This window comes from Theropithecus gelada, chromosome 13 (genome assembly GCF_003255815.1).
Source record: "Theropithecus gelada isolate Dixy chromosome 13, Tgel_1.0, whole genome shotgun sequence".
Classification (NCBI taxonomy): Eukaryota; Metazoa; Chordata; class Mammalia; order Primates; family Cercopithecidae; genus Theropithecus; species Theropithecus gelada.
This window is the reverse complement of record NC_037681.1, coordinates 56,932,471-56,959,414: the sequence shown is the minus strand read 5'-3', so window position 1 is coordinate 56,959,414 and position 26,944 is coordinate 56,932,471. Positions and strand designations below refer to the sequence as shown.

The following is a 26,944-nucleotide window of genomic DNA, read 5'->3' as shown; positions in this document are numbered from 1 at the left end:
TCCTGATCTCAGGTGATCCACCTGCCTTGGCCTCCCAAAGTGCTGGGATTATAGGAGTGAGTGACAGTGTCCAGCCTTTTTCCCCTTTATTTAAGCAGTGGTGCTTGAGATACTAAATTCTACTTGATATACATTTTTTTTTTTTTTTTTTTTTTTGAGACAGGGTCTCACTCTGTCGCCCAGGCTGGAGTGCAGTGGTGCCATCTGGGACCACTGCAGCCTCTACCTCCCGGGTTCAAGCGATTCTGCTACCTCAGCCTCCCGAGTAGCTGGGATTACAGGCCCTGCCACCACACCTGGCTAATTTTTGTATTTTAGTAGAGATGGGATTTCACCAAGTTGGCCAGGATGGTCTTGAACGACTGGCCTCAAGTGATCCACCCACCTCGGCCTCCCAAAGTGCTGGGATTACACGCGTGAGCCACCGTGCCTGGCTCTGATATACATTCTTGAATGTAAATATTGACATATTTTAACAATAATTTGTTGGTGATATTTGATAGTATCTTGCTGCATTTTCTTTAGTGCAAAGCATTTACTAAAAATTACTATTAGCATGATGGAAGGTCATTGTAGGGTGGAGAGAAACTTGAATATATAATGATTATTTTAATAATTCAAAGCTATGAATTATGAATTACTTTAGATGTGGAACACATTTGTTTTATGAAAAATAATATTACCTAGAGAAATATATGTCATCATCAGTTTCTGATATGTTTTTATCATCTACTCTTTGTTTTCTGCAGTGGTTTTTGGTGGTAGGCTGGTAAGGGTGAACTTTCATGACCAAGCAGTTAATGTAGTAAAAATCAGGAGTCCATTCTTGACTTCTTTATGTCTTAGAGAGGTCATTGTTAATATAAACAAGTTCACATAAAAGCTGTAATATGCCAGGAAGTTGTGTTCTTCTTGTATACAGTCTTGTGTGCCACATAGTGAGATTTCAGTCAGTCATGGACTGCGTATAGATAGATGATGGAGTCAGGATTAGAATGCTGTATTGTTGCTGTACTTTTTCTTTTTTTTTTTTTTTTTTTTTTGAGACGGAGTCTTGCTCTGTCGCCCAGGTTGGAGTGCAGTGGCGCGATCTCGGCTCACTGCAAGCTCCACCTCCCGGGTTCACGCCATTCTCCCGCCTCAGCCTCCGAGTAGCTGGGACTACAGGCGCCCGCCCGCCACCACGCCCGGCTAGTTTTTTGTATTTTTAGTAGAGACGGGGTTTCACCATGTTAGCCAGGATGGTCTCGATCTCCTGACCTCGTGATCCACCCGCCTCGGCCTCCCAGTTGCTGTACTTTTTCTATGTTTATCTACATTTAGATACTTACCATTGTGTTACTGTTGTCTGTGTTATTCAGTATAGTAACAGGCTGTGTAGGTTTGTAGCCTAGGAGCAATAGGCTGTCCCATGTAGCCTAGGTATGGAGTAGGCTATACAATTATGTAGGTTTGTGTAAGTACACTCTGTGATGGTCTGTACAACGACCAAGTTGCCTGACTCATTTCTTAGAATGTATCCTCGTTTTTAAGCAGCACATGACTGTACTTAGAGTATTTATAAGTTTCAGGAAGGAATTTCTAAAATTGCCAAGATCAATTATTCTAGTTTTAGTGGCTTTGAAAATATTTGGCAAAAATTAATTTAGTTTCCACATTAATATTAAGTTACATAAAAATTTTAAAAAAATCTTCAAATATAAAAAATTATTTAATGTTAATTTTGAAGATCTTTGTATTACATTTTTTCTGCCATAAAAATAAACTTATATAATAGGTGTTTAATATCGAAGATTTTCAAGTGTGTATCTGCTTAGGTATGATGTATATTTTCTAATTTACTTAGATCTGTTTTTAAAAAAAAATATTTTTTGGTAGAATTTGCTTTTATAACTGCTTTATAATTCACATTAAAATTATTTGAAGTGTTAAAACAAGATATTACTTTTACACCTTAATACCTATTTGAATATTTTTACTCTAAATTTTCTACACTTGTTTCCTCATGTTTTGATTATTTTATTAAAAATTAAACCTATTGTATAAATTAATGTTTGAAAATCATATTCAAGCTATTGAAAATGATGTGATGATTTATAAGGAACAATAATTATGTTTTAATTTTGCTTTCGTTTGAACCTCCTGAGTATAAAGAACATTAATGAAGTAAGAGTAGATTAGAGTAACAGTCAGAAATAGATGAAAAGCATTCCTTGATTGCTTTTTCAAACCTTTTTTTCTGACATTGAGCTTTGATATTGAGATTTTTAAATGATTTCCTGGCCAGTTAGAAATCTGTACCATTTGGTGTCAGGTGAGGCTGAGAAACAAGTTTGGTAGCAGGAATAGTGTAAATTTCCTGGGCCCTTTGTTTGTCTTGCTTTCCCTGTCTTGGATGTTGCTTTCTGTGAAGTTGGTTGAACTGGTGAATATGCTGTGTGTAGAATAAGCAGATATGTTTAGGATACCAGAGAAGAACTAACAAACTACAGCACTGTATCTGATTCTTGTTCACTTTAATGTAGCATAGTGTTCTCCAGCTCTTTTCTTTTTATTGTTCAGAAAGACCGAATTATTTGTTAACTTGTTTTCTGTTTAAACTTTTTTGCTGATTCTGTACTTAGTCATAGATAGTAATGTCTCTTCTTTATGTTGTTTTCAGTCCTATCAGCTAGGAACTATAATCAGGGATTTATTCTTTCTCAGCTGCAGTTTTATTTATATTAGAAGAACTTGAAATGCTGTTTTTGCTGTTCTGGAGAAAAGTAGAAAGGTGTGGTTATTTCTCTTTGGGAGTTGTGTCTAAAATATTATTCTAGCCTTTTTATTTTCAGGAATTATAGCCAATACTTTTTTTGAATATTGATATTTGCTGAGCACTTTGCTGGGTACTTGCATGGATTATTTCATGTAACCTTCACAACAACCCAGTGAAGAAGGTATTACTGTTATTATTTCCGTTTCATAAATGAGTAAACAAAAGCTTCGCAGGGACTTTAGCTCACAGAACCAGCATGCATTGAAATGAGGTTGTGGAGTTACTTAGAGGTGGATGGAAGGATCCTTGGCTTGAATTTTCCTTTTCTGAGCTTTGCCAGGATGTTGTAAATGGGCCTTGGGGATCTTGGCCCATTTCTTTGTCTTTCAGATGTTGGTGAATTTTTATAAATCTATATCCTATTTACACATTGTTGCTCCTGGTTTTGTCTGAGAAAAGTTTCCAGATAAGGACTGATTTTGAGACTTTCAATACATACTTAAGCCAGGGAAGGAAATAACCACGAGGCAGTGGTGAGTATTCTCAGCATAAATACTGGTGTTGAAGCTGTGTATTGAATACCCTCTTCCTCCGTCCTTGCCACATTACTTTGACATTTGTCAGTAGTGAGGGCAACAATAAAGTAAATACTGCAATGCTTAATCATTTTCCTGCTCACAAATAGGCTCCTATCAAAAATTCCATTCTGAGAGGGGCATTTTATAGCACTATTAACTCCTTCCTAAAGAGGTAGTGGGAAATGGATGAATCAGTTACAAAGTAACTTTAGATTCAGAATTTTCACCAGCTCTTCACTTTGAGTTTGAACACTTGGATTCTGTATTTCAGACTTGGAAATGGTAGATTAAATGGAGGGAGGATTGGGTTTTCTGATATACTGAATTATTGCAGTTATTTAAATTAAACTGTAACAAATCATTTTTTTCCTTTCTTTTAAAAAATTATTTACTTATTTATTTAGTAACAAATCTTTAGTGTCCTTCATTTCATTCAGCTCATAACCCTGAGACTTAGCTCTGTTGGCGCTTTGATATGTCTGTGGTACTTTAACCTTGAGAAATGTTAACAAAGAAATGCTTCCCTCCCTTCCCCCCTCCCACTCTCTCTCCCTCCTCCCCTACTCCTTCTGTCTCTCCCTCTCCTTGTCCTCCTACTTATAAAATTTAAGCATAGAGAAAATCTTCCCTCTGGCCCAGTTAAGCACCATAAGCACCTAATAATACCGCATCTGTTCTCAAGGTTGTAAATTAGTGCTTCTAAATGAGGTGACGTTTACGAAAAAGTAAATTTAACCTGCCTCTGAGGTTTTATCTTTTTAAAATTCATTTTGCCTTCCAAAAGGGTGTATGATTTTTTGGAATTTACAGGGCAGTCATAAAACAGAATGCACAGTATGCTCTACACAGTTCGTTTCCTGTTTCTTTCTGGTCTCACTGCCCTGGTCTCTCTTTTCCTTTATCCTTCTAGTTCACTGATCTTCTACTTGCTACTATTTGAGTATCCTAGCTAGGGGTTTGAGATTTCTTCCTTTTTTTTTTTGAGACGGAGTCTTGCTCTGTTGCCTGGGCTGGAGTGCAATGGTGCGATCTCGGCTCACTGCAACCTCCACCTCCCGGGTTCAAGTGATTCTTCTGCCTCAGCCTCTTGAGTAGCTGGGATTACAGGCACCCGCCACCATGTCCGGCTAATTTTTGTATTTTTAGTAGAGACAAGGTTTCACCAGGTTGGCCAGGTTGGTCTCAAACTCCTGACGTCAGGTGATCCACCCACCTCGGCCTCCCAAAGTGCTGGGATTACAGGCATGAGCCTCCGTGCCTGGCAGGGGTTTGAGATTTCTTACTCACTCCATTGTTTTATGTTTTACAAACCACACCAACAATAATATTTCATTAATCTCATGTTACTTTCCTAGACTAGATTCTTCAGTGGACTTTTCCAGAACTCCATTGTTCACTCTTCTGAAAAGTAACTTTATGTTCTGTCATGTCATCTTTATTCTGTTCACATTCAACTTATTTTGGGCTTTTTTTTTTTTCTTTCTCTCCTGCAAGAAGTCAAGACACCTCATGATATGGTGAAAAGATCACAGACTCTAAGGCTCTTGGGTTCTGGTATTAGGAGTGTCACAACTTCAGCTTACGAGACGTTTATAAATGCCTGCTATGGCTCAGGCACTATGCAAGCTGCGGGGATGGAGAGATGCATAAGACCTGTCTCTCCCTTCAGAATGCAGTCATTTCCTCATAAGAAAATGAAGCCCTTGGACTCTGAATGTATCATCTGGCTGTGCAGTTCTGCCATTCTGGAGCACTCATTTATTTAGTCCTATAGAGTGTGTGTGTGTGTGCGCGCGCACGCATGTGTGTGTCTATGCATGTGTGTGTGTTTTTAATTTGCTTTCTTAATAATGGATCTTTTTGGTTGAATGAATTCATAGACTTATAGGATTTACCAATAAGCAGACGTTTAAAGTTAATATTATTTAATCCACTGTTTTACAGGTGAGGAAACAGGCCTTAGCAGTAAAGTGACTGCCCTCCTGTCACACAATTAGTGGCAAAGCTGGGAAGGAACCCAGATCTTTGATTTCTAATTCAGCACTTTTCTGTCCAAGCTGACTAATTTTCTGATTCTAAGACTTTTGCCTGAGATGTGATTCCTGGTTTCATACAGAAATCTGGAAGTATCCCACTGGTATTGATAAGAATCGCTGTAGCGTTTAGCAGGTTAGGTCACTGACTATCAGTCAGATGCCTCCTACATATTGAAGTCTGGTTTTTGCTTTTTGGAGCATATGAAAGAAGTATCTGACTTTTTTTTTCTGTCCTTAAGGATTTTGAGAACTGAGTTGAATTTATGAAAAATTAACCTAACCAGAATTTTTGTTTTTCTTTCTTTCTTGTTTCTCTTTAGATCTTGTGCCCTCTACCTCCCCATTAAAAATACCTTGATTACTTTTCTTATACTACTATTAGGCAAACATTAATTGATCCACAATTGTGTCCCCAGCATGAGTGTTAAGGATGTCGAATCAATTTCAGTTTTCCAGTGCTGCCCATGGGGTGCAGTTTGAGATGATGAACCATCCAGTGTGCTTTAGTGCGGTGATTCTCAACCAGGCCAATTTTGCCCCCGACGGAACATGAGTCAATGTCTGAAAACATTTGTTGTTGTCACAACTAGGGGCAGGGTGGGGGTGGTACTGCTGGCATCCTGGTGAACAGAGACTGGAGGTGCTAGGAGAGATCCCACCCCACTGCACTGACTCCCGTGACAAGAATGATCTGACCAGAAATGTCAGTAGTGTCAACACGGAGAAACCTAGGTACAGGGTGTGACAATTGCTATATTCAAAACAACTACCACGTTTGTAGTGTTTTCTGAGCCTGGCTGTGTTCTGTGGTCGAGATGGACATACATTACTATTACCCCTAGCTAGGTTTATGGGTTTGGGAAGGCTGAATTGCACCCTGATGTCAGTTAGAAGGAGGAGGGAACAGGCACAGAGAGCTGGGGGGATGGTGTGTGCCACCACTTGGAGGTGACAGTTAGGGACATCTGGGGAAATGCAGGCTGCTCATTATGGTGAAAGCTAGAAGGTGAGGGAGCAAGAAACTCCAGAAGAGGCTATGGAAATTGCAGAGTGGAAGCTGGAAAATGGATGGCGTTGTACGACATTCTGAGGCACCTGGTTTTTGTTTCAAGGCTGTAGAAAACCAAAAATGGTTTTCATGTTTGAGTTTGTCTGTTTTGGAAGAAGTATGGAAGGACGCAACTGGAGATAATTAGGAGGCTGTTGCAACCATTTCATGTAGATTGAGTCAGGGAAGTGAAAGTAGGGATGGAAATATAAATAGTTGAATTTCAGAGATATTGGTGAGGTTGATTGGTTTGGGTGCCAAAGAAGGGGAGAGTTAGGGTCAGGTCATTGATTGTTGATGAGGGCAAGCATAGATAAAGCACATGCGCCCCTTCCCCAGAGGGAGGTATGTAAATCTTGTCAGCAGTACCTGCTTCTAGCTTCAAGCCCAGCAAATGAGGGGATATCTCTCTTTTCCATCAGCTCTGGACAAAACCTATGGTCTGAAGGTTAAGCCAGCCGTTGCAACACATTGGTACACAATGGGGGAGAGAAGACAGGGTTGCTGCAATAAAATCTGATAAAAAGGAGGCGAGAAGGGACATATCCATAGATACTGTGTTCCATCCCGTTGAATGAGAATTGCAAGACTCCTGCACACTAGCTGTGGTGTGGACTCCCAAGTTGGCCAGGTTGGCTGCTTTTGGTTTTGTTCTCTGAGAAGATCTCCCTTGTCCAGTGTCCTTTGTGGCTCATCTGGGATGGGTGTATAAGTCATCTTTCAGCTCAGATGTCGTCTCCTCAGAGAGCTTTTCTCTGACGTTTGAGTAGAAAGTAGGCATCCAGTTTTTAATCACCTTGTTGGAGCTAGGGATAGGGCGTGTGTTAGTTATCTGCAGCATTCAGTTCATTTACGTGTTGTACTTTTTGTGCCTCCGTTATGCTGGAATGTAAGGTCAGGAGGAGGGTGGGAGGGGCCTTGGCTGATGTGTTCAGTCTGAATCTCTAATACCTGGAATGGTATCTGGCTCAGGATGTTTTTTGAAAGAATGAGGAAATGAATGAGAGAGGAGAATAAAATGCGGAAGGAGGAACCGGTTTTTAAATTTTGTTGTCTGTGTTTTGGTGGGGAAGAGGACATTGAATTCAGTTTTGGATGAGTTTTAGAAACATTGATATTAAATATAGACAGGAACATAGGCTTGTCAATAGGCCATTAAACATACAATAGGCACAGATGTCCAGCTGGCCATTAAACATGCAAAGTGAAGCTCAGGGAAATTACAGTAAAGGTCGCTAACATATACTGAGCTTTGCCATGTGCCAGTCACTGTTCTTAGCACTTTACTGATCTTAGTAAAGTGGAGCTATCAATTTATGGAAGCAGAAGCTGAAGCTATTGAGTGGTCATGTCCAGAGGGGTGCATGAGAATGAAATAGGGACAGAATCCCGAGGTACAGCAGCATCTGAGAGGTGAATCAAGAAAAAGGCACAAGATCCTAGGGAACACTGGTATTTAAGGGATGAATGAAGAAAGTGGTGACTCTTTGAAGAAGCAGCTACAGAGCAGGAGGGTTGGGGTGAGGGAAATCTGGGAGAGTGTGGTGTCTCTGAATCCAAGGAGGGAGGAGGGATTCCTGGATGTCTCACAGATCTGAAAAGTGGCCGTGGTCTTCTGGATCGAATAAATGATGTTGGGAAGAGTTGTTTCAGGAAACCCTCGGGAAAGGAAATAGGTTGAGGGTTTGAGAATTTCAGGTTGCTGTCAGGAAGGAGCTAGTAGAGAGGGAGAGTTTGGAAATGCAGTGGAGGGAGAACATTGGTGCTGCCTGACTGCTGGGGAGGTGGGAGTTGCTGGCAACTGAAGTGTTTGATAGAGGAACATTCTCAGACATAGATTTTAGTTTTTTTTTTTTTTTTCCTGTAGAACCTTCTGATTTCCTTGTTCTGTAATTTTCCAACGGATCAAGAGGCTATTGAACTGTACAGGCTGCACGTTGCTTCCCTGGTTCATTGTCAGTGAAAGAGCTGGGGACAGTAGGGCCTTGTCGGCTACAGCCACTGACTCAGCAGCAAGGACAGAGGTTCTGCGTTCCTTGCTTTACCTTCTTTCACTGGCATCAGCTGTTAGTTTTGTTTTTCCAGGTTACCTTGGCGTCCCATGGTTGCATTTTCACTGATTTCCCCTAAGCCTAGAATTCTGGTGGCACAAAAGCTATCTTTCACAAGTAGTCAGGCTATCAGTAGTTGAGATGGCGCAGTAATGTCTGCAACCAAACATTTAATAAAGAAAACCTAAATTACATCTGCATCTTATAAAATTGAAACTGCATCAACTTTTGTTTTTTCTAGTGACAGGTATTGGCTTTCTGGTTGGGAACATAAAGCTAGTGTTTTCAGAATATGCTTTCCAAATATAAAATGTGTCTCAATTCCCTGATAATGTGGATTCTGAAACTTTTAATCTTGCTTTAGATTTTATGAATTTGTATCTAGTTTTAACATGCCCATAGATAATGGAGCCAGGTAACATAGACTAAGTACTTAAAAACAAGTGTGTTTCTCTTGGTCACATTTGAAAGAAAATATATTTTAGGGAAATAATTAAAAAACTGACTTGGTTATTTGAAAATAGTTTCTCATAATTGTCATTATATACTCTGAAGCCTAAGATGTTCTCTCGTTTGATAATCTGTTTAAAAAAGTTTACAAAAGTAGTTACCTGTAGGTTTTTGTTTTATAACTAGCCTCTTCCATCAAAGTTAATAGTTATGCTTTCAGTGAAGTGAAGAGTCGTCAGCAGAGTATCCTGACTAGATATTTGATTCTTGCTGAAGCAAAACCGCCTTGCAAATCTGGGAAAGGCTAGATAGGGAAGATGGATGGTTTAGGAGGCGAGGCATGTTTATACAGTGTCCTATAAGGTGGTAACATTTGGAACTCAGATTTTCAGTAACTCCATAGAGTTACATGACGGATACAGAAGCACATAGCTCCCTCAATGATTCAGCCTGTTGGCATTTCTTAGCTTTTTGTCATCAAGATTTCTTTACACTCTTAAAATTTATCGAGGACCCCAAGAAGCTTAATATTTGCTATATTACAGATTAAAAGTGATAAAATTGAAAATATAAATTCATGAAAAATACCAAAAATAAATTCATTATAAGGAGCATATATTTATGAAAAATAATATTTTACAACATGAAAAAATATCATTGCTGTGTATTTTTGTCAATCTCATTAACATCTGGCTTAATGAAAGACAGCTAGATTCACAAATGTGCTTCTGCATGCAGTCTGTCATTTGGAATATTTCACTGTAAGCCATGAGAGAATGAGAGTAAAAAAGACCACTCATATTTTAGTAGTATTAAGAAAACATTTTTGAACTCATGAACTCCTGAGAGGATTTCAGGGACCTCTTGACAGGAGTTGAGTGGGAGGGGGATCCCCGGACTACACTTTGAGAACCACTGGACGAAACTATATATGTTTCTTGATGACCATTTCCTTGGTTTCCTTTCTTCTGCCCCTTGGGGCCTGGTAAAATATTCTTTATGTTGACTCCTCAAATGTGTTTACTGATTTAAATTTCCTCTATAAAATTCCAGGGGAAGGAACCATCCACTGAATCAGGCCTTCACTTCCCTTTCACGATGCCTTTCCCCTTAATTAGTCATGCTGTAAGAATCTATCTCACTCCTTTGACTCAGCCGCCATAGAGGTGCCACCAGACTCTTTTTACGATGCCTGATGACATTGTAGACTGGTTACAAATCAAGATAAGTTGTTCAGGAAAAAAATACTCCCTTTTCAGTACAAAGAATTCTAGGAAGTCTTGGAGGTTGCTGGGAGAAAGAAACTAGAATTGTTTCCTAGAAACGGAGTGGAAAAGTCTTTGGAGAAGTTTTTGGGGGCCTCACTGGCACATGGGATCCACTCTGCTCTCCAGGAAGCGTATGCCATCTTCTAGTTCGCATTTCTGCACCAAGGCAGTGGCAGGTGGCCCGAAGAGTGAGTGGGAAGCAATAATCAGCTCTCCAAGTAACAGCATTTTCATTTGCTAAATGTTATGTTAATGTTCTCCAAACTGATGGTAGAATTATACAAACTTAAGCTGAAAATATGCATACTGTTCATATTAAGTTTTCAGACTCCTGATAAAATGTAGGTAAATAATATCAAAAAGTATCTTAAAAATTACACAGCACATTTTGTATAGAACAAATATGTGTACAACTGACATTTACATTGGAACAATTTTATTAGCTACGTCAGAAAAATGCCTGCATGAGTATAGTAGCATAAAAACAGTTGCTTTTGCATTTACCTTGCAAAGAAATGGAAGCAGCAACATTTTAAAAAGAGCATGAGTTTGTGTGCTTTATCTGGATGAGTAGTGGCATTTTCTAACTGCTTGCCTCTCAGGCACGTAAGTCATCATGGTACATTCTTACTAATAGACTTTGAACTTCTCTCTCTGTCCTTTTCTTCTGGGCCGTATATTGCCGCCTTTAGCGCTTCAGCATGGAAGGGATCTCAAATGTCATTCAGAATGGCCTCCGCCACACCTTTGGAAATTCAGGTGGAGAGAAACAGGTGCTCGGTTATCCTTATTTTCCTCATTCTCTGCTTTTTCATTTCCTGTGTAAGTGAAGATCCTGAAAGCTGGTAGTTTTACTAATTTACTAAGACCATTGCTTAAAGAGAGAAATAAAAGTTTATTATAAAAGTTCATTATGTTTATAGTCTTGATAATGAACAAAATTTCCCTTTGAGGAAAAAGCATTTTTCAAATTGGACAGTAGATTAAATGCATTCTTAATACATGTTTTAGAGCTCCATTTCTCACTCTTAGTTTTAAACAAATAGACATTAACCTTTTAACATATTGTATTGCATGTGTAGGAAATCTGCTTGTGAAAATAACTAAACTAAAATATGTGACTCTAATTCTAAAAGTCTAAGAAGCAAGATGTCATTTTTGGGGGAGGAAGGCCAGAGGTTGGTACGTTTGAGACTAGAGTTCTAGGTCAAAAATATGTATAGAGTATATCTTACCTCCTTTAAATGAAATTCATGTGTTTTTAAGGTGTATTGCATAGTCAGCCAACTCAAGTTGTCTGCCAAACGAGGCATGAGACATTATTTATACAAGATTTATACATAGATATGAATGTATAATCAAGTATCTAGCAATTTGCTTTTGATTCACATTTTTGTATACTGATTGAAGGAATATCACCAACATGGGAAACGTTCACATGAATGGGTATGCTTCAAATTACCTTTCGCTATATGAAATTTTCACCTTAAAAGAGAAAGCTCTTTAAGTTAGCTCTTCTGTGCAGACTAAGAAGGTGTACAAAATGTAGCTTGTAGGAAGTTTAGCAAAAGAATGCCTAGATCAAATGCCTGCAGTTTTTACTGAAGGTAGTTATGTGTTTCTCAAAAAGGGGGATCATTCCTATTAAAGAGGGAAGGTTCACACAGACATCTGCAGCTCATCAGTGAGCTCCATGAAGGGCTGTTTGAATTTTAGTTTTCATTCCGGTGCCTCTCACCTCTCTCAACCTCACAAGAAGGCAAGGAATCTTCCAGACTCCACTGAGTGGAGCAGAGAGGTCTGAAAATGCAGCCAGGTAGCCAGAGAGCGGGCCAGGGCGCAGCCTCCTGCTGCCTCTCCAGGTTGCCTGACACGTGCAGAGTGAAGCCAGGAGGACGTCATTTCTGGCCTTTTGTTGTTGTTCTTTCCGAAGAAACATTCGATTATACAATTGGGCATCACCTGCAAGAAGTCTACATCAAAAAGATGGTGGAACACTTAAGTGCCTCCAAGATTGAACTATGCAGTTTTACCAGTTTTCTGGACTTAGGGATCCAGTTATTGTAAAGCAGCTTTCTTTATCCTGTTTTTCAGTTGTGGGCAGGATAAGATCACTCAATGAGGATTAGAGCTGAGATTTAGGGCACGAGGTTAAATCATGGGTGGAGCTAAAGAGATTCCAGGTGAAAACCACTGGCTTTCTATATGAGCACATGTGAAATGCATGGAACTATTTTTTTGGTGGGATGGTAAGAGGAGAATCTGGACAATCATTTATGGATTATGCTTTCATGGGATTAGTTATAAGACATGGCGCTGTTACTTGTGAGCCTTTACAAGTAGTGAACTAGGAAGTCTGTCTCAATTTCAGACATGAATTTTCATTATTCATTTCCCCTTAGGCCATTCTCTACTTTCACTTTTCTCCTTTAATACCTAAAAACGTTTATAATGACTTACCCAATAATTTAAAATAATAGTAATAACGCATTTCTAAAATGATTTAAGTGTGTCTTTGTTAGCTTCTTCAAGAAGCTAGTGTGTGTTTTTCAAAGTTGTCGTGTTATATATGTGGACCATTTGTTCAACCAGAATAAAAATGGTCTGAAACAGAATTATTTTGCTGTTGGAAATTACTTTCTTGTGCAGAACTATTAAAACTATGTTTTTAGTTTAAATTGCTATTTTTAAAATGTGTTGAAAAATATGCAAGGAGAATATGAGATAATACTTTAAAAATGAACAAATTGAGTAAATCATCCTCAGACTTAGTCCTATGAAATTTTCAATAACTGAAATGCAAAAAAGTGGTTGTTTCTGTTGACACTAGGTTTGTGTGAAGCAAATAGAGATGGGCAAAAAAAAAAAATGAGCTCCATCTGAGATAGTAAGATACCTTTATTCCCATACAATACCTGTATTTTCATTACCAAAGTAGCTTATGTTTTTATATTATGAAATAGACCTTCTAGTAACAGTATCAAATTTTTTGGAGATAAGGTAATTCCGATTTAAGTGACATTTTTTTTTTTTTTTTAACTTGGCAGTATTTGACTACAGTCATTCCTTATGAGAAGAAAAACGGACCACCATCTGTTGAAGATCTTCAAATATTAACAAAAAGTGAGCAAAGAAAAAATGAAACTATTACCTGATTTACTTTTGCTGATCAGTAAACACCTGACTTTAATTGACTGATTTTGTTGTTAGTGTTTTGTCAATTTAGGATGTAAATGATATATATAATTGTTTATTTTTATAAGAATGAAGCCAACAATGGCTGTGACATTGAATACAACAGTAACTCTAGTGTTGATTTGTAGTTTTTCTGTTTTTCTGACCTTGTGAAATATTTATGAGCTAAACTTTTGGGAAGAAGCATAACCTGAATCTCCATCATCTCTTACGTGTTTAAGAACGTATCCATTTATCATAAATAAAATTCTTCATGGATCTTACATATCTATGACTGTCAGTAACTGAATAGGAAGGATTTAGGGTAAACACTTTTTTTCTTATGTATGTAGAACCCGAGGGAGTAATTATAGGTAGAACATAAATTGACAGTGATGTTTTAAGAACATGCATTCAAGGCCGGGCGCGGTGACTCACGCCTGTAATCCCAGCACTTTGGGAGGCTGAGGCGGGTGGATCATGAGGTCAGGAGATCGAGACCATCCTGGCTAACACGGTGAAACCCCGTCTCTACTAAAATACAAAAAATTAGCCAGGTGTGGTGGCGGGCGCCTGTAGTCCCAGCTGCTGGGGAGGCTGAGGCAGGAGAATGACGTGAACCCAGGAGGCAGAGCTTGCAGTGAGCCGAGATCGCACGCCACTGCACTCCAGCCTGGGCGACACAGCAAGACTCCATCTCAAAAAAAAAAAAAGTACATGCATTCATTCAGTAAATATTTGGTGAAGGCCTACTCTGTACCAGGCCATGATCTGGGCACTTGGGATACTTTAGTGAACAAAGCAAACAAAAATAATCCACCTTCAAGGGGCTTGCATTAAAAAAAATTGTTAGATTTAAATATATATGATACTGAGTATCTCTTATGATAGCCACAAATGAGCAATGAATTCTGGTTCTATCCCTGTTATTTTCAGGGATATCCTTGGAAGTTACTTACTCTCTTTTGCTCACATTGAAACAGTAGCATAAAAAATATTTGTTCTATTTACTTCCCAGTAAATAGATTAATGTATGTGTGATTTCGGCTAAGTTACTATCAGTTAGCCTTGTTGTCACTGCCGTTAAAATGAAGGGATTGAATTTTGCTGATCTGTTAGGTCTTTGTGATGGTAAATATTTGTGATACTTGCTAATTAGGGGGGAACCAAATGAAAGAACATCACATGGATGAGTATTGATGACGATATTTATTTTGGAAATTCAAGATATGGAGGAATGGGCATGGAAAACCTAAGAGTAGAAGCAAGTGTCATATTTCTTAGCTCCCTGCCTGCTAACTGGGAGCTTTTATTCTTTCCTTTGGTGAATAATTCTTTAAAAAGTTTTATATTTAAATATGGATAAATCAAGTGATGCCAGCCAGTCTGAAATAAAAAATCAAGAGATTAACTGGGTAGCCAGCCCTTTTATTTTCAGGAAGAACTTCTGAAGTTATGCGTGTCCAAGATCACACAGGGGGATGGTTAATTACAGAGCTGGGTCTCTTAATTCCCAGGAAATGATACTTTTAATGATGCTGGGTTTTGGTATGTGATTTTATATAGAAGTTAGAAAAAATTTTAAACATGATTGGAAGCAGAAATACTGAACGTGGTAGCCCTCTAAAGAAGGGAACATAAATAAATATTGCTTATAAGCCAGGAATTACTGGCAGGCCTCCGCTTCTCAGATCAAGAACAAATACTTTGTTGGTCAAACTAAAGTCATCATCTAATTCCAGCATCGAGATGTCTTTATAGGTTGATACAGTTTGGAATCTTTGGACATATTCGGGTCCAAAGCTCCTTTTCTTTCCAAAAGAAGAGCCCTGTGGAGACAGTCACAGTGTTTATGGATATATAGTCTTCCTCCTAAAAGCTATTAAGGGATTCTGGGTATAATAATAATAGTAATAGAAACTTTAATAATATTACTAGTGTTAGTTACAGTTAATACATAGCATGTACTATGTGCCAGGCACTACGATAGGACCTTTGTATCTGAATTAGTAGCTTAGTCCCCATTCACAAACCTTTGAGATGAAATCTAATTATTATTCTCATTTCACAGAGGAAGAGCTTGGTACAAAGGTGGTGAAGTAGCTTGCTCCACATCACACAATTAGGAAGTGGCAGAGCCAGGGTTTAAACCCAGGAAGGCTGATTTGACAGTTACACTGTTTTGCCTTGTCGTATCGGTGGGGAAAAACAGTGAAATATTTTTACCAGGATGCTTGGGAGAAAATTTGAGTGGGCAAACTCTGTTAAAGTATAATATTTGTGAGTTTATCTCGACCTGAATGATCTAGCTTAAAAAAGAAAAACATTATACTAGGTGGCTGTTTTTTCTCTTTTAGTTTTTACTTAGAAGATAAAATTGTCCAATTAGGATGAGGTTAATTCTCCCAGGTTCCTCCCCTAGTGCAGAGGAGGCGACAGCCAGGCAGATGCCAGGTGCTGCTTCATGGAAGTCTGTTCTTTATTTGGGTCTTTTCTTTGAAAGTTTCAAGGAGTCTGACCGATATGCTTGTTGGGGGTATAGCTAACTTTCCATTTCTCTGAGAGTTTCTCTAGTTTGCTTGATCTACAGCACTGAGGTCCTCTTGTTGCACCGAGTTCATTGAGGTGCACGTTACCGTAACCCACTTTCCAGTATTATTATAGAGCGAGGCTCCTTGTAAATAATCCAGTTCCTCTTTTTTGCCTCCACTGTTTGGAAATTTTAAAACAGGGAAGTAACTCTCAGGTTAGCAGGATATTCTTACCTAAAATAAATTCCTGTAAACTTACTCCACTAAAATAAATTATTGGGCCTTTACTGTTGTATTCCTTTATCAGGAAAATCACCTATAATTTGCATGAGTCAGTTATAGCCTATAATTAAGGAAGATGAAGGCCACAATGATTGAAATTAAATAATATTTTTGATCTGGATTTTTAATCGTTGTCTTTTCCCTTTTCTGTTTTGCAGTTCTTCGTGCCATGAAGGAGGACAGTGAAAAAGTTCCGAGCTTGTTAACTGATTATATTCTGAAAGGTGAGTTTTATAATGGTATAGGTGCGATGGCCGGGAGGTTTGGATTAGTCAGAAAATACATCGTCTTGCTAATACATTAGATAGTAACTAGTAACTTCCCAATGCACAACTTTCATTAATCTTGTTATGCAGGGTGAGGATTAGCTACATGACTGACTTCTGTCAACATTATATATTACGGTTTTATAAAATTTAACTTTTATTGGAGGTTTTGGGCTGGAAATAATCTCCACAGCTAAACTATAAACATCGAGGGAGGTAGTAGAAGAAAATGAGTGAGATGGCGCCATAATCATGTGGGTATCAGATGTTGGCAGGTTGGCACTGGGAAGTTTGAGAAGGGTGGTCTCTGTCATCTTGAGGACAGTGGAGAGGAGGAGGACAGATCATTAGTGAGGATGGATGAAGGAAGTCACATCTGTGAACAGTGCCAAAGGGAATATGAAAGGGACTGATGTAGGCACAGCGAGGGAAGCGGGGAAATAAAAAGAATGGACTTTCATAAACCCGGGACAGTGAAACACCAGCCACAAATCTTAGAGGCAAGATGAGGCTCACACAGGATGGGAATATTGATGAGGCAAAAGAAGAGTGAGAGGTTGAGTTACTTTGCTGAGGAAAGAGCAAAATTTGGATGATAAAGAAGGGACGGAAGAACTTTAGAAGCAAAATTAATACTTTTCAATGAAATATTTTTTAAAGTAGCAGGTATTCAGAGACCAGATTTTGAAAGCATCACAAAATGCATCTTGTAGTGTTTGATCAAATTTTAAGAGCAATCCTCTTTTAGTAACAGTCTTCTTTGGGTTCTTTCTCTTCTCCATTAAAGTTAGCTGAGCACAAGGAAGATGAAGATTTCTGAGACATTAGAAATCTCAGATGGACTTGAACCATAGTGTCTTGAAAGGGGAACCTCGGTAGTATACTCAGGGTGCTCAAAGTGAATCACACGTTTCACTTTTAAGAGTCTTGATGCTGTAAGAGCTAAGAAGCATGAGCTAGCCATTAGTGGGTTAACACTGGGGTAGAACAGACTTGAGTTGACATCATTTTTAAAAATAAGCTGTTTTTCTGATGGAGGATTTTCTCCCTATTAAATTCTGATTTTTTTTTTTTTTTTTAATACCTGACATCTTTGTTTGCTTTTGTGTTGTGCTAGCATTGGTATGAAAGCTGGATTGTTCTGAGGTTTGTTCTTCTAGATGTGAAACAGGAATGAGATGAACATAAAGAACATGTCTTAAATTTTAATTATAGCGGGTCCCTATGGCTCTGTGAGGGCCAGAGATACAATGAGCTTCTGAAGCATTCTCTAGCTATGTTAGCATTTAACTGCATGGAAGGATGTTATGACCCAAAGAACAGAGTCCTCTGGGGGAAAATGATTTTTAATTCTTTACTCTGAAAACCTAGGACGGTAATTGTGAACCTACCTATACCGCATGCCTTAGGGAAGCAGCACCCATCTAATTCTGCTCCTCATGCTCGGGCCGCTGGCTCCTGTCTGTAAGCCCAGTTCTATCTATACCGTACCTGCTTCTGATGCGCGCTGTCTGTGTGCATGTGTTGTGGTTTCGTCTTGGCTTTGTATTGTGAGGACTGGGTGGAAAAGCAGCGAGGATTCAGACTACAGCAGAGACTGTAGTAGAGAAAACGAAGACGGGAGTGTCATGCGGAGATGTATTTAAGCGTGTGGGAAGGTGGTGAAATGGGGTCATTGAAAATGCTCTTTTCCACCCATCCTGAAAGTTCACCGCTGGTTAACTGTTCCTCCTCCTTGGGGGCCAGTCATAGGACACTTGGCCTGGGAGGGGGATATTGCTCAAGGGGGTAATACTCCTTCCCCTTTTTTGGCTAGTTTGTTGTTGTTTTAACAGATGAGTGTGGCTTGGCTGCCTAAATATACCATCTTAGTTTAAATGCAAGCATCTGAAGTGAAAGAAGGTAGAAAAGTGGTCTCATTTGGGCCTGAGAAAGGGAGCAGGGTGGGCACTGTCTGTGCTAATTGAGCTTCTCCTTCTCACACCTGCTTAATGACCCCACTGCAGCCTGCCGCCACTGCCGCCTTGCCGGTAGGACCCAAGGCTCATTCTGAAGTAATGTACGCGTGGCTGCTGCCGTGCTGATCCTAGTTAGGAATAAAAATGTGTGCAGAAACTTGCACCCTTCTTTGACTTCCCTAGGGAACCTGTTTGCTGTGTCGCAAGCCTCATGGTATAGGGCGAATGTTAGGGGCTTCTTTCTCCAAGTGGCACCCTAAGAGACATGGCCTTTTGGTATCTCATTTCTGGGAAATTCTGTGTGTTGAGAGAACTCATCCTTGTTGGGTATAGCCTCTTAAAACCTTTAAGAAATTGCTACTATCGATCTTTGCGTTAACATTTAGTTCTCATTACTTAATGTTTTTAAATGTACATGTAAAATGTATGTTTTGTGTAAATGTATACAAAATACACATTTTTACCTAAAAGTTCTCTTTTCCTTCTAGTTCTGTGTCCTACATAGAGCAGCAACTTTATCCACGGTGGGCTCCGAGCTAGATTTCCTACAGCATTGTTCTGAAAGCTGGCTACCATTACCTTCTTGCTATTGGAAACTCAGCACATTTGAACTTGGGTTTGATTTAGTATTAACAGATCTTGACTTCACTAATTCTTTATATTATAGAACCAATGGAAATATGGGCACTATTTTGAATTCTAGAGATGGTTTTTGTTAAATCTAATAATTATGAACTGTTCTCTTAGTAGAGTAAGAGAGTAATATTAATTGTGCATGTGCAGTTATATTTCTCATTAACTGACAGTATGCCCATTTGTTTTTATGGCTTTCTAATCTAAAGTGCACTGATGAACTAGATTAAAGCCTTGGGAGATTTATACTATAAATTCAGTGATGGCAAGAACCAACACTGATTTTTGTGAGAATTGTCAGTATAAATATTACCTACCAGTATTGTTCAGAGACACTGAAACATAATAAACTTGGGCTGCTCTTGAAGAAGCAAAACCAGAATATGCATTACTTTGGCTTAATACTTAGTGAACATTGGAAACTGTTGGTGATGATGGATTTTGTCGCTTGCTGCTTGTTTAACCATTGGTCAAATTTTAACCATTAAATTGCCATTCACTTTTAGAATCTTGTACTGTTTAACTTTTGATTTTCAAATGTTCTGCTTCAGGTGTCTGTGAAGAATTGTACTTTAAAAGTTCGTATCCTCTGAGGTGCTTGACAAAGTGTACACTGCAGAATTGCCCATTCTCATTACGGTGTCGTATTTTATTCATGCCTGTGTGTTTTAAGTATGAATTCTAGATACAGCTACTTATGGATTCATCAATATCATGAGGACTTTTGCTGGTTCCAATCAAATCAATGGCATTTAATAAATTTTTTAAGAAGTAAAAATATGTTTGAGAGCCTTATATTTGGGATTTTGTGTTCTATTTTTTTTTCGTTACAGTACTAGATTCTTTCCCTTAATTCCACACAGAGCCCATTGCTACAGTGTGTGAGCAGATGAAACCCTGATTAGTCCCAGAATGCTACAAAGGAGAAGAGGAGGACTTTTTTTTTTAGAGTATGCTGAGCTGCTGTGGAGTGACAGAAGTCCTGCTCTTTCTCTGGGGCTGTGAGACATTTCAGACAAACAGCCATGCAGCCCCTCCCATAGATGACATGGGACCTGCTATAGGAAGCTTTCACAATTCCACTTGAACACTGGTGAGCAAACAGGGCTATACATATTCCTCACTGCACTCAGCAACTGAGACGCCATGACTGCAAAGGGCAGGGGCTCGGTTTGAAGTTTAATGCCTGCTTGGCATTTCAGCCGTCATCTCTAGGGGTATGAGAAGCTTAGGATGGTTTCCTTATTTTATTAACGTTCTTATGTGGAACTTACTTGGCCCTTTCCCCAGATACACACATACCCAGTAATATTAATAATTTAAATTAATTTGATGTGAATTTGCAAAAATGATGCCTTGTACTGAAGAAATGTAGCTTTAAAGGGTATATGATGTAGCAGAAAGTCCTTAGGGGATATATTTTTTTAAAGGAGATTCAACAGTGGTCTGTTTATAGCTCATTCTTAAATTGATGCTTCTAAAATGTATGAAAATATACCTATTTTTTCCTATCAGCTCAAAGTCTCTTTGTAGTCAGGCTTCCTGATTTTGCTTGGTAAAGTCTTTCTTCTTCAGCATCGAACCACTGTAGGGTTTCCCACCACAATCCTCCTGTGCGTAGCAAGTTAATTTTGATACTAGTTATGAGCACGTTTCTGACAGCAGGTAGGTTTCTTGTCTGCCTAAAAACAGCACCGCTATGCTGCGTACTCTGGGAGACACTTTTCTTTTTGCAAGGATTCCTTGGGGGAAAGACCCGCCTAACGACAAAGGCACGGGGACTTCTTGTGACTTCTTGTGACACCAGAGGTTCATTGGACTGATAACCTTAAAAGGACAATTTGTCTTTCGGATCCCAGAGATGGAATCTTTTTGGACGTTACACTGTGTGATTTCAACTCACAATGTTTATTTCCTGCCAAGAATCAGGTTGCAGATAATTCTCTTACAGCTTTGTGTGTTTTGAAGAAAACAAAAGCAAACTGTAGAGCTATGGTGCACTCCAAGTGCCATATATCTGTTTTATTCTTCAGGAAATTAGATTTGTTTTTCTTTTACAAGAGCACAACAGGAACCAAAGTAAAAGAGTAATAGATACAGCACTCAGGATAAATCATATCTTTAAAATAATAAAAAAATTTACACCTTGTCCTATATCCTGTTAGTATTTTCATAATATGGCCATGATTGAAAAAACAAAAAGCAAGCATCTACAATTTTTTTTGATAAAGACTTTTTATGCCAGGAATGGATTAATTATCAACAAAATTCATACTAATCAGGCTGATGTCAATCTATTTTGGTAACATATAATTAACAAATTTATTTTGGAAAAAGATAAAAATATTGCCCCTTGATAATAAATCTTTTTTTCCTTTGATGCAAACAGCTAGAACACCTTTTTCTTTTTCTTTTTGATATTCTAAGACAAAAAAATGGTTAATCTTCAGATTAATAAATTAGGTCATTATAATAATAAATTAATTTTTTTTAAAGTTCAGCAACCTCTGTCCAAGTATTTACAACAATACTTGAAAGTTCCTTTACAAAACAGAACACATTTTCTTTTCACATTAAGCATACTGGGTATCTGTGTCTTTCACAACAAGCATTTTTAAAAGAAAACTCAATGCACAAATGGGTTCATTAGTATAAAAGTGCTAAGGGCTGTTTGAAAAGTTAACACTATAGTATACAGTCAGTTATATTTGAGGCATACTACAACAAACTTCCAGCTTATTGTGGACAATATTCCAGTAGTTGTTTCAAACCATTGTTTGAAGAAAAAAAAAAATCCAGGAGCTGATTAGTGATGCAGATAAGAACTGCCATCAATGTCTCTGGCCAGTGAGCAAATTGAAAACAAACTGAAAGCAAATCCAAATGAGGAAGATTTTAATAAGGGAATACCCTTCTCCATAGCAGGTGCAATGCTGACTGCTCAAGGCGTGCGTGCACACAAACACACACACACATACTCACACACATCTTTCCAATTAAACTGCAGGTAGAATGAGATTTTGTGTTATTCAAAAAAATTTGTAAGTGATCAAAGCATTGATATGGAATGCCTGTTTATCTGCCTTTGTTCTGGTTAAAATCTCAAAAATACATTCAACAGGAAAACATAAATTGTATGTGTATAAATATATATGTGTATATATATTATATACACATGCACACAAATACTTTTGTTTTTTGAAGCATAGATAGTTACATAAATACTCCTATAATTGCTAAAGTTTAAAGAGGCATCATTTTTTTTGAGCTTCAACAAAGGTGCTTGAATAATATACAATTAAAATGAAGTAGTTTCTATTTTGTAGAATCAGTATATAATAAGGAAAAAGAATCCCCAAACAGTCTTTTTAAAAAAAGTTTCTTCTTAAGCTAGAGCTTCAACAAAAACTATGAACAACCAACAATATAACAGAACAAAGCAACAACAAACAGTGAAATATAGCCCCTGGAAATGCCTGGTGTTCGCCACCCTCTCCCTCCTTCCTGTCACGTTGTTGTAAGAAAAGCTCCAGTGCTCACATCAAGAAATGACTTAGATCTTGTTCATGTGCTGACTCTGCTAGGAACTGGCTGATTGGCTTGGAAGAAAATAAAAGCAGCAAAAAGTATAACTGTATATATCCTTAATAACCCGCTTTAGAGAAATGTTGCTATCGCATTTCTCTGGCTTCCTCACTGCCTACTGCAGCTGTGACTGTATAGAAAAGAAACTTGTGGCTTTAGACCTGGGATGGCTGTCAAAAGGTTCTGATGTGCTCGTCTGGTAGTTCTAAGGTGGTTATGGCAGCTGGGTCGCAAGGCCTTTTTTGTTTCCTGTTCATTCAGGCCTGAGCTTTGCAGCAACCAGTGCAGTCTTCAGAGCAACAGGAAAAAAATATCCTCTGGGCCACTGAACTGCTTTTACGTTACCAGGTTTCTCCCCGAGCCAAGCTGACCAATTTTTCTTCCCGACACCACCCTCCCACCCATTTCCCCATCGAAACTCACTGTCCCCACCCCAAATATCTCTACAGCTATCTTACAGGCAAATATATCTTAGCAACTTTAAAAACTTTGGTTCTAAGAAAACGCTTGGTCAGTTATCTTGAGGAAAAGTGGGAATGCTTGTTCTGCACATTGCTGTAGACAGAGCCCATCCCAGTAAGGTCTTAGCGCTGTACATCAAGTCACAATCCAATACAATCCACTAAGCAAGTGCACAAATTCTAGTTTACTTTTTAGAGCAGATTGAGTCATCTTCTGTCTTTTGAAACCGCAACTGAGTTGCCTTTCTTCACACTGTCTGGTAGAAATTGTCTGCCTGTAGATGGTTCTGTTTTTGCATGCTGTAGAAGCCACTGAATCTTGCATCTGGTTCTGCAATTCTTAGCATTCTCTGGGAACTGTCCACCTGGACTCTGGTTCCTTTCTTGCAGTCCACAGATACTAGCTGATTATTTAAGGAAGAAGGCTATTTAATGAGAGGAGGAATAAAACCACAAAGAATTAGCTGCTTTACATTATCGCAAATGAACAGAAATTTAGTACCTAACTCAGATGAGATAATAGTTTCACAATTCATTGACAGACTGTATGCAGAGTATCACATCCTGTTCTAGTACCAACTATACTTTTATGAAGGACACTGACAAACTGTATTTAAAGGTGAAATGTCAAAAAACGATGTCAAATAGGAAGACAAAGGAACTGAAAAAAAAAAAAAGACTGGTGAAATGATTTCAAATCCTTGAAGTGCAGACCTGTGTTTAAAGGGGGTTGAAGAATGAGTGGAAGGTAGGCAGATTTTAAAAACAAAGGGATGATTTCTAACCACTCAGACTGTAGAACACCATCATAGGCTGGGCCAGCCCGTGTGTTCCTAGTCATTCCATATACTTTATGAGTGGGTCTGTTTCCCAGCTTTGGACATTGGCAACTGTATCCTGACCCAGTATAGAGGCTGTGCCCGATGCACATTTGTTCAAAGGAAAATCGGAGGCAGGATAACCACAGGACAGAATTTTTACATGGAAGGGTTAACCAGATGGTAAATTATATTACATAATTGTTCAGGCTGTTTCCAATTCTTAAGGTTGTATGATTAAAATAAACCAACTCAAGGCAAAAGGCAGAATCAGAGTTGGAAGGGATTATGATTTATTTCCCTTAATACAGGTTTTTCTTATCTTTCAAAATAGGCAGATTTAGAGGCCCTTTACATTTGTACTGAAAACAAATATATTTTCTCCCGTAATATGAAATCTGCCTCTCCCTACCTTGTCTACTATTACTGTCCACCACCTCTTCATCTTTTGTGACCTTTCCACTTGGTGCTTGCCTTTGATGCATTGACCTGTCCTTTGGCCTTTTGTATACCCTCATGATCTTCCAGCCCTCTCCTATTATCTCCCTCCCTTTGTGACTTCTTTTCCCTCCCAATTCTAAGTTGACTGATGACTGATAAATGCCAGGTGATCAAGTTTAATGTCTAATATAAAGAATGATTTCAGAATAAATCCAGAGGTATTTGTTCATTTGAAAACTTTAGAGTACCTCCAGAAAACTGGATCCATGTAAGGTCAGGATTCATTAACCAATGGATAAAATTCACCTTGTGATAAGTCCAACCCTGGGCAAGTACTATCTATTTGATTCATACTATATAGCCTGGTATGGATCTGAGGCTATGAATAGCAAAGTAAAAATTTCACTGGTTAAGACACAAGGTTTCAAGCAATTTCAATATAAGTGTAAGTTTTCCTAGATTCATCATTCAAGAGACTTTTTCAAGACAATACCTTAGTTGGTGTTCGATACCAGCAAAGCAGTGGTATCCACTGTTTCTTCTGATTGATGAATAGGAATGCTATTATAATAGACAGGCATATAATTATGGGAACCACAACTGAGGCAATGGAGTCCAGTGAAGAATCTTCACTTGGGTGCAGTCTGTTATCTCTGTAATCTACCTGGAGGTGACCCATATCTAGGAGAAGAAAAATTACAAGCATTTATTACCTAAACCGGAATTGTTCAGGATTATTTTAATGACATTGCAAATAGAGATCGGCAACTTGGTTTTATTGCTTCTCAGTTTTTTCAGGCTAAAAATGTGATTAAAATCTAATTTTGATCCAAAGAGCTCTTAGTAGAGGGCAGAGCGCTTAGGGATTAATGTTAAAAAGAAAAAAAAAAATCAAAGTGACAATAATTGGATAAGATGATGTCGGCTCTAGCTAATAAAATAAGAAGGTGCTTAGGTAGATTTTGAAAAAGTGAATTAGACCATTAAAATATTTTGATTACTATTAACATATATGGTCTTCTCAGATTTCGAAGGAGAAACATTAGCTGATCTCCTTGCTTACTGGCAAACGGGACTAGAACAAAGTATATTCTCTTTAATAACTAAGACTAATTAGATCAAAACTAATCAGAATCAGGAGGTTGGTCTTTTGGTTGATACTCTGGTTCACTGAACTCTAAGCAATATTGTCTTATTTTTCATGAACTTGTTGAAAATCTTGCTTAGGCGTATTAGATCGTTTTTCTGCCTTAATGAATTATATTGCATAGGTGACTACATTTAGTTTTGCACTTATGAATGACGACCTTTATGTTCTCTTAAAACATCTTGCAATGTATGTTGCAGAGAGAAATAAGGTTAAATACATACCAGTAGGGGGCACTCCCTAAAGTTTCGTTATTTTTATTCTATTTTGAAATCACTGTGTCAGGTTTTCTAAATGCATTAACAGTCAGTTTAGTGAAAGACACATGACACACAATGTCGAAAGGAGTTACTCTCAAATTGTTCTGGAAGTTCAGCTCATGAAGTGACAGAGCTTGGTGGTATGTAAGACTGTGGTGTAAAACTCAGACTTTAAATGATACATGCTTCCGTGTGTGTTCTGGAGAGTGGTGGGAGCAGGGAGGAATGGGAGGTAGAAAACATTCCTAATCATTTTAGCTGGTGCAGATGGCAGTGAAGCTTTGTAGAAACATATTTATCAGCATCAAGAAAAATGTCAAAGAGTAACATTTGATTGATGAATTCAGATTTTAAATACACAATGAATAAAAGAATGAATTTTACTTTCCCATATTCCAAATGAAATAGAAGTTTTAGGAATATGTGTCATACAAGAAGAATAAGATATAAATTAAGGAAGGTCTCGGTGAAAGAAAAATGAAGCTGCAAGTGAGGTCTGTTTACAAAATTCAGTCTTCCGGTGCCGTTTCTGTGCTAAAACCAAGCCCTAAAAGTTAGCTTTGAGCTTTGTAGCAGCCAAAGCCAAAAATGGAAACAACTATCAGTCTTTAATAGGATTCACAGTGTCTTCTAGGTTAAAACAAATCAGTTGCCTAGGAGAAGTATACATTTTCTTGCTATTGACGCATGAGAAAATTTCTCTTCAGGGGCTTTATAACATAGATACTATGCAATGCACAGGTCTTCAACATACTATAAGTATGGCTATACTTATGACCGAAGTCTAGCCTCTAGAACAGGGCCTGGCATACAGCAGGCACTAATATTTATTGACTGAGTGAATGTAAGCATAATGCTAAAGCACGTTCAGTCAGAACAATTTTACAGAGAGCCAAAAACACTAGGCCCAGGAAATTGGCTTTCTGGTCATCTGGCTTGATCCGAGCATAACGTTTAGAATATCTAGAGTCACAGACAAGTAATCTCTCAAGCAATGAATATTGCTTCTTCCAAAAGAAATATAAAAATTATATAGCAATGATTTGGAAAATATGGTTGGAGTGGACAGGAGGCAGTACTGAGTCACGGCTAAGAGCTAGTTTATACCACTGATCAAGAAGAGGTCTACTTTTATAGAAAAGGAAATATTAACAGCTATTGGGAGACAAAATAACATCTTTATTACACACAAACTGAAA

At 38.3% G+C, this 26,944-nt stretch overlaps 2 protein-coding genes across 7 annotated transcripts in view; one reads left to right on the top strand and one right to left on the bottom strand.

Moving 5' to 3' along the window:
• FEZ2 (fasciculation and elongation protein zeta 2) overlaps positions 1 to 19,813 on the top strand; it is a 44,525-nt gene extending 24,712 nt beyond the window's left edge. The window contains exons 6-10 of one of the 4 annotated variants that reach the window (XM_025405787.1): positions 10,882 to 10,962; positions 13,237 to 13,312; positions 16,335 to 16,400; positions 17,814 to 17,906; positions 18,889 to 19,813. In XM_025405787.1, the coding sequence (XP_025261572.1) occupies positions 10,882 to 10,962; positions 13,237 to 13,312; positions 16,335 to 16,400; positions 17,814 to 17,821 (231 nt within the window). In that variant the 3' untranslated portion in view covers positions 17,822 to 17,906; positions 18,889 to 19,813. The remainder of the gene's footprint in view (positions 1 to 10,881; positions 10,963 to 13,236; positions 13,313 to 16,334; positions 16,401 to 17,813; positions 17,907 to 18,888) is intronic. The other 3 variants (XM_025405786.1, XM_025405788.1, XM_025405789.1) reach the window with 3 other exon arrangements.
• Positions 19,814 to 20,925: 1,112 nt separating this feature from the next.
• Positions 20,926 to 26,944, bottom strand: part of CRIM1 (cysteine rich transmembrane BMP regulator 1) — a 196,600-nt gene continuing 190,581 nt past the window's right edge. For 2 of the 3 annotated variants that reach the window (XM_025405785.1, XM_025405784.1), the window contains exons 15-16: positions 24,832 to 25,019; positions 21,019 to 23,504 (exon numbers count right to left, since the gene is read on the bottom strand). In XM_025405785.1, coding sequence (XP_025261570.1) covers positions 23,328 to 23,504; positions 24,832 to 25,019 — 365 coding nt within the window. In that variant the 3' untranslated portion in view covers positions 21,019 to 23,327. Of the gene's footprint in view, positions 23,505 to 24,831; positions 25,020 to 26,944 lie in introns of all 3 variants that reach the window. The other variant, XM_025405783.1, reaches the window with a different exon arrangement.